General features: G+C 39.2%; 1 protein-coding gene across 6 annotated transcripts in view; it reads left to right on the plus strand.

Moving 5' to 3' along the window:
• GOLGB1 (golgin B1) overlaps positions 1-13,215 on the plus strand; it is a 79,131-nt gene that overhangs the window by 59,238 nt on the left and 6,678 nt on the right. For 5 of the 6 annotated variants that reach the window (XM_019652848.1, XM_019652855.1, XM_019652829.1 and 2 more), the window contains 3 exons: positions 4,927-5,105; positions 12,091-12,253; positions 12,439-12,576. In XM_019652848.1, the coding sequence (XP_019508393.1) occupies positions 4,927-5,105; positions 12,091-12,253; positions 12,439-12,576 (480 nt within the window). Of the gene's footprint in view, positions 1-3,833; positions 3,881-4,926; positions 5,106-12,090; positions 12,254-12,438; positions 12,577-13,215 lie in introns of those variants that run through there. The other variant, XM_019652874.1, reaches the window with a different exon arrangement.

Raw genomic sequence — 13,215 nt, forward strand, 5'->3', positions numbered from 1 at the left:
TCATGTGCATTGAAGTTTCTAGTCTCTCAGTCATGGGCTGCATGTGTGATAAATATGGGAGATGTATTTCAAACTCTATCAGTTTAAACATTCGGCCTAGGCCAGCAGTTTATCACCTTTTGCCAACACCACTCTCCCTTCCCCTCATGACCACCCTAGAGGTGATTTAAATCTGAAAGGGACTTAGGTTACTTTGGTTCTCTTCTTTACATAGTTAGTCAAGGGGAAGTTTCCCAAAATAAGTCTGAGGGCCCAAGTGGCAGGGTTTAGCCCAGGGGATTCTTTTAGGGCATAACGTTTTCATATCTGTCTAAACTTCTTAGGACTTTCCCAAAAGCACGTAAAGCACTTACACAATTCCTGCCTGAGGAGTAGAGAGCAAATCTCTAGAGGTGCCTGTATTTGTTTATCTATACTCATTTCACTCTGAAAATGACTTGAGGTAGCATATTAAGATATGAACAGTTTTTCAAGATAATATAAAAAATAAAAAAAACTGAGAAGAGAAAATGAGGATAAAAGAGAAAAAGGGGAAGCCCCGAGTAAGTTTAGTCTCCCAAGGAGATGTCACACTATCCTGTACTCTTAGAACTGTGGGCCACTAATTGCTCTGAGTTTTCTGGCAACCATCAGAAATAGGGAATTAAAAAATTATGTGCATGAATTACAGTGACCATATTTTAGGAAAGAGGAAGAAAGAAAAACTACTAGTTCAAGATAAGAATAATTATTCTTTTTAAGTATTAAGGCCTCCAAAAAATTTCTTCTCTGTTTCCATAGAGAGAATACTATGAAGTTGTGAAACATCATTTACTTCTCCATAGTAAATATAGTAATGTGTCTTACTATAAAAAATGTTTTACATTTTCTGATCTGATCTGTTACAAAGATAACATTTAGGGTATCTGGACTGGAGGGGTTGAGGGGATTACATAAAGAATATATTTTTGCATTCAATTAAAAACGTTTTTATCTTAGTTTTTAGGTTAAAATAGTTTTATATATATATATATAAATAAATGAGTCACTGAATTCTACAGTGTTTAATAATAAAAACAAACAGTAGCATCGCCAATCATATTTCTCCTGAGGCAGTTTGCTTTTAGCTTATTTTTTGGTGCATCTTGGCTTTTCATTCTTTGCCTTAGCTATCAATTTAAGTTTATGCTAACAGAGTTTAGTTGTCTTTACTCCCTCTGCTTCCACAGTACATACACACATTTAATATACAACATCTTCCACATTTTCCTGACGTAATTTAATTTTAATTTTGGTTAAATCAGTATTCAGTGTTTACATTTTTATGACTACAAATGGTATTAGAGCTGAGATATGTTACTTTTCCTCAACATCTTTGTATTTCCTAGAGTTAATAACTATTTTTGTTGTTGTTTCTTATTATAGTTTTCTTTGTAGTAATGTAATTTAAACCGAGATTTATTGCCATTTTCCCACATCTCCTCTCAAGATGTTTATTCCTATCAGTTTCATCTTCATGAAGAAAATTATCTCGTAGTCTCTGATTTGCTCTTATATGAACCAGTTGCCCTGTAGTCCTAGGACAATTTTCATCCTTTCATCTTTCTCCTTTGTTAGATCTTCTGTTTCTTAAGTTCCTTGTCTCCCTTGTCTTGGTTTTGTGCCATAATTTTGATGGAATAAATCATTTAGCAACTCCCTAAGAAAAGATATGTGGGAGGTAAATTTATTGAAAATGTCTTTTTCAGGCAGCTGGTTAGCTCAGTTGGTTAGAGCACAGTGTTCATAACACCAAGGTTGCCAGTTCAATCCCCACATGGGCCACTGAGCTGCACCCTCCACAACTGGATTGAAACAACTACTTTACTTGGAGCTGATGGGTCCTGGAAAAACACACTGTTCCCCAATTAAGAAAAAAGAAAAGAAAAGAAAATGTCTATTCATCTCTCATATTTTATTGATAGTTTGGCTGGGTATAGAATTTTAGGCTGAAAATAATTTCCCTTCAAAATTGTGAAGACACTGGTCTATTGCCTTTTAGCTTACATTGTGGTTTAGAAGTCTAAAGCTACTGGTTCCTTATTTTTTGTATGTGAGCTCTTTCTCCCTCTCTCATCTCTTATTTGTCTCTCTGGAAATATATACAATCTTTTAGTCAGTGTGCTCTGAAATTTCATGATAATGTACTTTGGTTTGAGTCTATCTTCCTTTTTTTTTTTTTAATTGGGGAGGAGGACCAGCCAACTTGTCTTTATTGTGGAGGGTGCCAGTCGCCATCTGGCTGCCATCAGCAGCCCGTGGCCTTTAAAGGTGCTGTGTTACAATCTTAGTTGCAGGTGGGCATAGCCACCATCTCATGCAGGAGTCAAACCAGCAGTCTTGTTGTTAAGAGCACATGCTCTATCCACTGAGCCATCCAGGTGGCAGCTCATCTCGAGTTGCTGAGTTCAGTCTTAGTTGTGGGTGGGCATCGCCACCATCCCATGCAGGAGTCGAACCGGCAGCCTTGTTGTTAAGAGCACACGCTCTATCCACTGAGCCATCCGGATGGCAGCTCATCTCAAGGTACTGAGTTCAGTCTTAGTTGCGGGTGGGTGTAGCCTACCATCGAACAGGCAGTTTTGTTAGGAACACGTGCTCTCACCAGCCGAGCCATCTTGCCATCTGTTGGCAGCTCAGCAGCAGCTTAGCTCGGGTGCAGTGTCACTGGCCCATGTGGGAATTGAACTGGCGGCCTGTTGCTCATAGCTCACGCTCTTAAGCTAACTCTTAACCAATTGAGCCACTCAGCCGGCCCTGAGTGTATTTTCATTCATAATTCTGTTTAGGCCTTTGAACCCAAGAATTCATACCCATCAAATTCAGGAAATCTTTTGATATATGTCTTACCATTTCACTCCCACCCTCATTCTTTTTCTTAATTATCTTTTTTTTTTTTTTATCCTGATATTTAGATGTAGGACCTTCTGGATTAGCGCTATAATTTTCTTACTTTTTCTATTCTTTTTGCTATACTTTGGGGAGATTTTCTGACTTTCATCTTTTGAACCCTATACAAAGGTTTTCATTTTTACTATCATGTTTCTAATTCCTAAGGATTTCTTTTTTTTCCTTGTCTCATAGATGTATGTTCTTGTCTCTCCCAAGAATAGTGGTGGTAGTTTTGTTCTTTGAAATTTTCTCATAATTAGTTTTTTTTCTGTATGATTCTATATTTCTGCTCTTGTGTTTCTAATTTCCAGTGTTCTCTCTTAAATCTTTGAGAATATTACATTTCCTGCCTCCTGCTAATCTTCAAATTACTCTTCTAGTTTCTTTTCATCTCTGCCTTAATATTAGCCATTCTTCAGGAGAGGGTTAATCCTTGGTTTACTCTTCCTGTTTAAAGGTAGGGTCTAAAAAGCTTATGGGTGGGGCTTACCAACTTTGAGTTTCATTGCAGTGTGATCATGCTGAGCTTTTTTGTGAGTGGTCCCTGTGTTGGTGTCTTTAGTTGCTCGTGGGCCGGTCAGATTTTCTAGAGAAGACTTCTCATTTCCGGCATGGAAGGTCAAGGCCTGTATGCCAGCACTCTCCACCCTGAGTAGGGGAAACGCTTCAAGCATTCAGAAAGTATCCATTCACTTGATCACGCTTGCTTTAAAGCAGCACCCTTACCTTCAGCTGTGCCTGGTATCCCATAGTCCAGAGACCTTTTACCTATTCCAGAGATTAAAACTCTAGTTGTCTGTTGGGGTAACAAAAAATGTGTAACTGAGGAGAGTATCTAGGGATGCAATTGTTAAGCAGCTTTCATCTAATCCTCCTTATTTCAGCCACCACCTCCTCCCTACCCCCATCACCATCTTTTCCAGAGGTACCTGGTGCTGTTAATTCCTGAGACTTTTGAAGATTCTGCCGAGTAAGTTCTGTTGGTCCTTGGCTTTCCCTACTGCCAGCTTAAGATGTGGCTTTCCCACATCCGTTAAGTCATTTACCACTTATGCATCTGCTTTTCAGCTTCCAAAATTAATTTTGTTGCTGCTGACTTCTCTCTTGTTCTTTCTGTTCTTGTATTTTATGCTTTAAAAAATAATGCCTTTATTGTAGTTTTAGTGATGTTTTCAGAGTGGGTGAAAGAGAAGTGTGTTCAAGCCTCTCCCTCCCCTTTACCCAGATGACCTGACATTTTTTTTACTACCAAGCTTTTAATGAGTATTGGGGATAAAGAGTTTGAAGATATACCTGGAATGTAGATAGGCAATTTTGCTAATTAAAGGCAAATCTATCATCATCATCATCATCATCATCATCACTAACTTAATGTGTGGAACACATTCATTTTTTATTTCTCATAATCTTAGGGGAGGTGCTATGATTATCTTCATTTTATAGGTGAGGGAAATTAAGGCTTAGAGGGTGTGGGGAACATACAACCTCTGTAGCAGGATAACTGACTCCAAAGCCGAAGTGCCCTTCACCACTGGGCCTGGGCATCACTCCCTTCTTTATAATGAGCATCAGCTAAGCTGCAGTTAAGGCTGACACCTGCCATATAAGAAAGTTTAGAAGCCTAACCAAAGCACATGGCTACATAGGAACCCAGTCTGTGTTTACACTATTTGTTCTTCGGAGTTTCCACCCACAAAGAAGCTGTAGGTCCCTTACATCTATCGCATGTCACTTGTAGATTCAGAGTCAACAGGATGTTGGGAGCAGGGGGCAGGGGTAGCAGTTGCAGGAATAGTCAAACCCTGCAGCCTTGATGGCAGCTCCGTGGGGTGATTCCGACCAGCCTGGTTGTATGTTTTTCCCCATTTTAGAGATTCAGGCTGCAGTGATATGTCAGTGGACTGTTAGGTGCCGGTAGTCTGTTGTGGGTCTAGCTTCATAGGGAGCTGCTGATGACTTACAGCTGGGTGAATGAGATTTGACAAATCACCTTTTTTTTCTTCTTCTTGGTTAAAGCTGAAGGAATTGAAGAATCTGCAGCAGCAATACTTACAGATTAACCAAGAGAACACTGAGTTACGTCCACTGAAGGCTCAACTTCAGGAGTATCAAGATAAGACAAAAACATTTCAGATTATTCAAGAAGAGCTCAGGCAGGAAAACATCTCCTGGCAGCATGAGCTGCATCAGCTCAGGTATGATAATCTCTGCTTTCCAACCCTTTTCATTTACCTTTCTCTTTTTCTTTTTAAATTTTTATTATGAAATAATTATAGATATAGTAAAACCTTGGATTGCGAGTAACGTGGTTTGCGAGTGTTCTGCAAGACGAGCAAACATTTCTAATACATTTTAACTTGGTAAACGAGTGATGTCTTGAATATGAGTAGTTTGTTTCCGGAACGAATTGTGCTCGCAAACCAAGTACATTTTAACGTGGTAAAGGAGCGATGTCTTGCAATATGCGTAGTTTATTTCCAGAATGAATTATGCTCGCAAACCAAGGTATTACTATATATAGGAAGTTGCAGAAATAGCACAGAGAGCTCTCCTGTACCTTTCACCCGATTTCCTCCAGTGGTAACATCTTACATAACTTTAGTGCAGTATCAGAACCAGTCAATTGACACTGGTACAATTCAAAGACCTGATTCATATTTCACCAATGCTCATTCACTTGAGTATGTGTGTGTGTATAGCTCTGTGCAATTTTATCATATGTATAGATTCATGTAGCTACCACCACAACCCAGTTGTACAACTGCTCCATCACCACAAGTATGTCCTTTGTGCCACTAGTTTATAGTCACACTCTTCCCCTCCCTCCCACCCCCTCATGCATAACCTCTGGTAACCACTCATCTGTTCCCCATCTCTCTAATTGTGTCATTCGGAGGATATTTTATAAACGGAATGTTTTATATGGTATGTAACCTTTTGAAATTAGCTTTTTTCACTCATCATAATGCCCTTGAAATCCATCAACTTTGTTGCATGTATCAATAGTTCATTCTTTTTATGGACAAATAGTATTCCATGGTATGAATGTACTACTGTAACCATTCACCCATTGAAGGACATGCATGTTTGTTTCTAATTTTTATCTATTATAAACAAAGCTGCTGTGAATGTTTGTTTGTAGGTTTTTATGTGGACAGTAAGTTTTCATTTTTCTGACATAATTGCCCAGGAGTGCAAATGCTAGATCATATCGTAAGTGTAATGTTTAGTTTTTTAAAAAACTGCAAAACTATATTCTAGGATGACTGTACCATTTAACATTCCTACCAGCAATATATGAGTGATCTAGTTTCAATATCAAATGTTGACTATCAAATACATCCTCATCAGCATTTGATATTGTAACTGTATTTTAGTTGCTTTTAATAGGTATATAATGTGTTTTTAATTTGCATAATGGTTTTAATAATGTTGAATATCTTTTTATGTGCTTATTTGACATCCATATATCCTTTTTGATGAAATGTTTGTTTGGGTGTTTTGTCCATTTTCTAATTGGGATGTTAATTTTTTTTACTGTTAAGTTTTGAGAGTTCTTTATATATTCTAGATATAAGTTCTTTGTCAGCTATGTGGTTTGCAAATATTTTCCCTAGTCTGCAGCTTATCTTTCATCCTTTTCAACAAGGTCTTTTTAATTTTGATGAAATCCAATTTATTTATTATTTTTCTGTCTATTCAGATTCAGTAATTTCTATTGTCCTATCTTCAAGTTCCCTGATTTTTTTCCTTCATCACCTCTATTCTGCTATTCAGCCCATTGAGTTAGCTTTTATTTTGGATATTGTATTTTTCAGTTCAAAATGTCCATTTAGCTTTTCTTTATATCTTCTATTTCTTTTCTGAGGCCTTCTCAATTTTCATCAGTTTCCAGTGTGTTAGTAATTGCTTGATGAAACATTTCTATGATGGCTGCTTTAAAGTCCTTGTCGTTTAATTCCCCCAACATTTGTGTCATCTCAGTGTTGTAATCTATTGATTTGCCTTTCAATCAAGCTCTGATTTCCTTGGTTCTTAGAATATGACATCCTTGGTTCTTAGTATGATGAGTTCAGTTGTAGCCTGAACATTTTGGAAATTATGTCATAAAACTCAATTTTATATAAACCCTCTGCTTTAGTAAACTTCCTCTGACACCACACCAGCAGGGAAAGGGGAACTCTGCCATTTTACTGCCAAATGGGGAGTGAAATCCAGTGGGTTCCCCACTCAGCCTCCATTGGTAACCCAAGAGGTGAGGGGTGCCCTGATACTGCCAGGAAGAGGTGAAAGTCCTGGATCCTCACGTGTACTGCACTGACAGCACAATTAGTGGAAGAGTTGCCTCATTACTGTTAGATGAGAATAGAAGCCCATGTTCTACACATGGCCTTCACTGATAGCACTGGGGGTGGGGGGGCACCTCATTATCACTGGGCAGTGGTGAAAGTCCAGGCTCCCCACTCAGTCTCCACTGACACTGCAGAAGGGTGGTTGAGGAGGGGAGCCATGTCACCACTGGGTAATGGCCGAAGTCTAAACTTCCCTCTGGGCCCCTTCTGATGCTGCCTCTGTAGGGACAGCGGGGAGCGCTTCATTACCTTGTTCTGGGGGGAGGTGCGTGTCCAGGTCTCACTTGTTTTCTCCACTGACACCACAGCAGGGGTGGAGGTGGTCAGAGAGCCGTTCCTCTTTACCACTGGGCAGTCACGACAGTCTGGGTCACAACCACAGGCAAGTGAATATAGAGAGTACTGAGGTGGAATGCTGGATAGGTTCCTATCCAGCTCACAAAGGGTCACCAGGGCGATAGATGTCAACACAGTAAAATAAGAATCGTAACAACCATAAGGGAGCTGTTAATACACATAAGAGATTTCCTCCTTTACAGATCCTAGATGCATATGCACTTTACTGATGCGATATATCAAATACACCTTAAGCAAAGTCTATAGAGCAAACATTTTTTAGAATTTGGTGACTTAAATTTTATGGCGTGAAGTTACCTCCAGAAGATTTTCATGCTTAACATCATTATGGACTTTCTTATAAGTGAACACATAGCCGACTCGTTCCATGAAGTTGACAGCTTCCCAGATCATACAAGAACACATTATTTTTTTACCAAATGATGGTGATTGCAGAGAAGGTAAAATCTATGAGTTTTTGCTCTCTGGGAATACAAATCTCTTTCTGAAATTGAACCTCAAGAGAAAAGATAAGTTGCTCCGTTTCAACCACAGTTGTCCTCCCACCTCCAGGGAAACTGCCACAGCTTTATTCTGTTAGAATCTCAATTTATCTGGGCCAGCTGAGTGGCTCAGTTGGTTAAGAGTTAGCATAAGAACCCGAGCTCTGAACAACAGGGCCGCCAGTTCGATTCCCACGTGGGCCAGTGACTCTGCCGCTGAGCTGCCAACAGGTGGCAAGAAGGCTCAGCTGGTGCGAGCACATGCTCCTAACAACAAGACCGCCTGTTCAATGGTGGCTACGCCAACCCGCAACTATGACTGAATGGGGCACCTTGAGCTGAGCTGTCATCCGGATGGCTCAGTGGATAGAACATACGCTCTTAACAACACGTCTGCCAGTTCGACTCCCACATGGGATGGTGGCTACACCCACCTGCAACTAAGATTGTAACACAGCACCTTGGACTTAGAGGCCACGAGCTGCCGATGGGCAGCCAGATGGCGACTGGCAACCTCCACAACAAAGATTGAAGAACAACAACATGTCTGGTCCCCTTCTCAATTCCCCAACACTTCCCTTCCCCCAGTTCCCCAGTTAAAAAAGAAAAAAAAAAGTCAATTTATCATAAAGAGATCAGGCTGTCAGTGTGTCTTTTTTCAGGTGCACAATAACACTTAACCATTGAATTCAGAGCCCTCCAAAGGTGACTGGGTCACATCGAGGCATCACCTTGATGTCTCCCATGTTATGTCCAGACCACCTGGAAGTACAAAAATATTAAGTGTCCAGTTATCAGAACCCAAAGAGAGCTGCAAAGCTTTAAAGACTGATTTTCTGCAGCCACCTGTTCCTCTTTAAATTTCCTCAAAGGGCATTCCTAAAGAGTACATTCCTTATAAAGTTGATTCTTAGGAAAGAGAAAAAGAGGGAGGAAAAAATGATTTCTCATTTATTGATTCTTTTTGCCCAAGGTTTACTTTCCATCTTTCTCTTAACCTTTCTCTCTTTACCTTTCATCTTTGAGCAACTTTGAAGAAAAGTAAAATTATATATCAAGTGAAGGTGAGTAAAATTGAAGAAGGAAAGGAAGACATTTTGTTTCACTGTTGGAAGGAGGAAGAAAATGAGAACACACAGTTGATTGATTGACTTTAGGACCAGCTTCTTTAGCTGAATATCTTCAAGACTCCCTGTCTTTTACTTTTGAAATACATGGGAGAAATGAGCTTTTCAACCATGGAAAAGCTGGAACATCCTGTTCAAGATTCTGTTGGCCTTGGGGTTGGCTTATCGGGAGGGCCTAGATTTATACCATGACCTTTCTCTTGCACTTGTGGCTACGGATTTACTTATTCTACTCTGGCTCCTGTGCTCCCTTACTTAAGGGTCAGTGAGGTTTAGCCCTTTTTATGGCTCAGTTCTATCAAGTAATCAGGTTTGTTATTTAGCCCTCATTCTCTATTGAGGCTCTTTGCATACCATAACCACTTGTCCATCCTTCTAAAATAATGGCAACTTGACGCGTTTTAATGGAAGACTTTGATCTTTCTCATGCATTCTCACTCTTACACTCCTTTCTTGTTCTTTCTCACTTTCTACAGACAAACATCAGGGAAAGTGTTTTAGAAATTTTGTTCGGCATATTTGTATCCCCAGAGAACAAAAATTTGTATTTCTAGAGAACAAAAACATCTTTTGCATATAGTGTCCTTATAATAAAAATTTATTTTAGTTTGTAAATTTTAGTCCTGGCTTTTTGAAAAAATTTTAACTGTAATCCAAGTTACCTCTTAGCCAAACAGGATTACTTCATAACAGGTATATATCAATTAAAAAATTACCTTATTGCTGGAGAGAAAGACAAAAAAGTCAGGTGCAGTTCAAACAAAACCTTCTATTATTGAAAAAAATAGAGACATTGGTACTACAGAAGACGAAGAGATACTGTAGAAAGTTGCTTTCGATCCTAACGGGTTTTTTTTTTCAGGCATTGTATAGGGAGAAGTAGAAGTAAAGAATATGGCAGAGGCAGTTTTTGTTATCACTAAAAAAATTAGCTGGGGCCAGTCACACACAAGCCTGCCTTTTGGTCAAATTCAGGGAATAAATAAATAATTAGAAATATCAGCAGCTAATATTTATTGAGTGGTTACGATTTGCCAGGCTCTGTGTTTGGTTCATGACATGTAGTATCTCATTTAATCCTCACAAGAATCTCAAGGAGTAGAGTTTATTCCTATTTTACCAATAAGGCTCAGGGAGATTAAGCAGCGTTGACTCAGAGTGCGTCACAGAGCCAGTGTTTGAACCCAGGTCCTTCAGACTCTACAGCTACATGCTCATAGCCCTGCTATTATATTCATCATGGATGGCACTGCCTTTCTGAAGAGTTGCAGTGGTTTCCTGTTGCTTACAGAGTAAGCTTTATTTAGTGTGCTGTTCAGTGCCCCACACGATCTGTCCTCCTTTCTCTCTATTTCCTACCCTGTTCAATCTACGCACCACCTACTACAACAGTTCTAAAATTCGTTATATTTATTCATTCTTGTGCCTTTTACTCAGTTTGTTCCCTGAACCTGGAATGCTTTTCCCATTATGGAAATCTGACTCATTTTTCAGGGTTCAGACCAAAAGCCTACTTTTCCGAAATCTACCCCATCCTTCCAGTTGAATTTTTTTTCTTTTTTTTGTACTTTTAAAGCAAACTTTTTATTGAAGTATAACACACATATAAAACATTGTACAAATCTTAAGTGTACAGCTTGATAACCTTTCATAAATTGAACACCCTATATAATGAGCCCACATCAAGAACATTATTAACACTATTTGTTAATTACACTTCAATAAAGCTGAAAAAATATAAAATTAAAATTCAAAAGAAACATTAATACTTCAGAAACAACCCTTCATGCCCCTTCCCAGTCACTATTTACCCAAAGAATAACCACTACCCTGATTTCTAACACCAAATACTTGTTTTGTTTTAAATATCATTGGTATACAATATTATACTATTATACTTTCAGGTGTACAGTATAGTGATTTGACATTTATGTACCTTACAATGTGATCATCACACTAAGTCTAGTAATCATCTCTCACCATGCAAACTTATCACAATATTATTGATTATATTCCCCTTCGCCTTTTTCACTCATCCCTCCACTCTTCCTCCCCTCTGGCAACCATCAGTTGGATCTCTGTTTCTATGAGTCTCTTTTTGCTGTTTTGTTCATTTGTTTTTTGTTTTAGTTTGTTGGTTTTTTTTTTAGATTACACATGTAAGTGAAACCATACAGTATTTGTCTTTTTCTGTCTGACTTATTTTGCTTACCATAATACCCTCTAGGTCCATCCATGTTGCAAAGGGCAAGATTTCATCTTGTTTATGGCTTGAGTAGTATTCCATTATAAATATGTACCACATCTTCTTTATCTGTTCATCTTTTTATGGACACTTAGGTGGCTTCCATATCTTGGCTGTTGTAAATAATGCTGCAATGAACATGGTTCATATATATTTTCAAATTAGTGTTTTTGGTTTTTTTGGATAAATACCCAGAAGTGAAATTGCTGGGCCTGATAGTGGATCTATTTTTAATTTTTTGAGAAATCTCCGTACTATTTTCCATAGTGGCTGTACCAATTTGTCGTCCCACCTACAGTGCATGAGGGTTTCCTTTTCTCCACATCCTAGCGAACACTTGTTAATCATTGACTTTTTGATAAAAGCCACTCTGACTAGTGTGAGGTAGTATCTCTTTACGGTTTTGATTTGCATTTCTCTGATGATTAGTGATGTTGAAATTCTTTTATTAGTTCCACTCCATCATCAGGCTGCACAGTATTGTTTATAATATAAATTTCACTTTGTATGTTTTCTTTACTACATCTCTACAGCCCGTGAGCTGTTTTGAATATGGAATTATTCATCTTTGCCTCACAAGTATACTTTTGCTTGTGATTCTTGCATGTTTTTTCTAGGATGGAGAAGGGTTCCTGGGAAATTCACGAGAGGAGACTGAAGGAGCAGTACCTTGTGGCTCTCTCAGATAAAGATCAGCAGATCAGTCATCTGCAGAATCTTATGAGGGAATTGAGATCTTCCTCCCAGACTGAGACCCTCAAAGGACAGTACCAAAGACAGGTGAGCAATTTCAATGCCGATTTCTACTCAGAGGTAACCGCTACCTAAGAAGCACCAGCTTCCTACAAGCTAAATATCTATCTGTTACTATTGGACATGCCTTCTTATGACTTTCTATGAGGTGGACAGGAATTATGTATGAACAATCCTAGTAGAGAATTTCATGAGTGTTTGTATCCTGGCAGGCATCCCCAGAGACATCAGCTTCTCTCGATGGGTCACAAAACCTGTCTTATGAAACAGAAGTTCTGAGGACTCAGCTGAATGACAGCTTAAAGGAAATTCACCAAAAGGAATTAAGAATTCAGCAACTAAACAGCAAGGTAAGTGTTTTCCTACTAGACTGGTATTCGATTCTTGTTTCCATGACGGGAAGCAGCAAGGTAAGTAGAAGCTGAGGAAGCCCAGGCGCCAGCTGTAGCATATCCTAGAGTGCAGACATTTCACCTTTCTCAGAGCCTGGGATTGCGCACCCCAAGCACTGAACACGGGGACAGTTCCTTCTTTTTCTCGCCCTTGGAGAGCCCTTGGGAATGATTTGGAGAAATCCATTCAGTGAGAGTTCAAAATCCAGCTGCTCCAGGAAACCTTCCTCTCTAGCATCGTCTCCCTATCGGTTTCACTTGTTAGTAATACTGAGGCCTGTCCCCCACACGTCCTCCAGCAGGTTCCTCTGTACTTCCCCCTAGTGCACAACTGGGAAGAGTCTCCGGAGAGAGGAGGGAGGCTTTCAGATGTGATTGTAGCAGATGGGCTGTCAGCATAAAATGGCTCTATTCCGAGCCACTGCCCTGATTCTTTCCGTGGAAGCTCAGACTTCATATGCATTTGTACCAACACGGTTAGATGTTTGTATATAATGCAAACTTGAAAACCTGAGAGGAATGATTATTGGTATAATGTAGTCTGAATTGTTCCCTCCTATTCCATTCTCACAGTATAAATATGATGAAATACATTAC

Source organism: Hipposideros armiger, unplaced genomic scaffold (genome assembly GCF_001890085.2).
Source record: "Hipposideros armiger isolate ML-2016 unplaced genomic scaffold, ASM189008v1 scaffold_8, whole genome shotgun sequence".
NCBI lineage: Eukaryota > Metazoa > Chordata > Mammalia > Chiroptera > Hipposideridae > Hipposideros > Hipposideros armiger.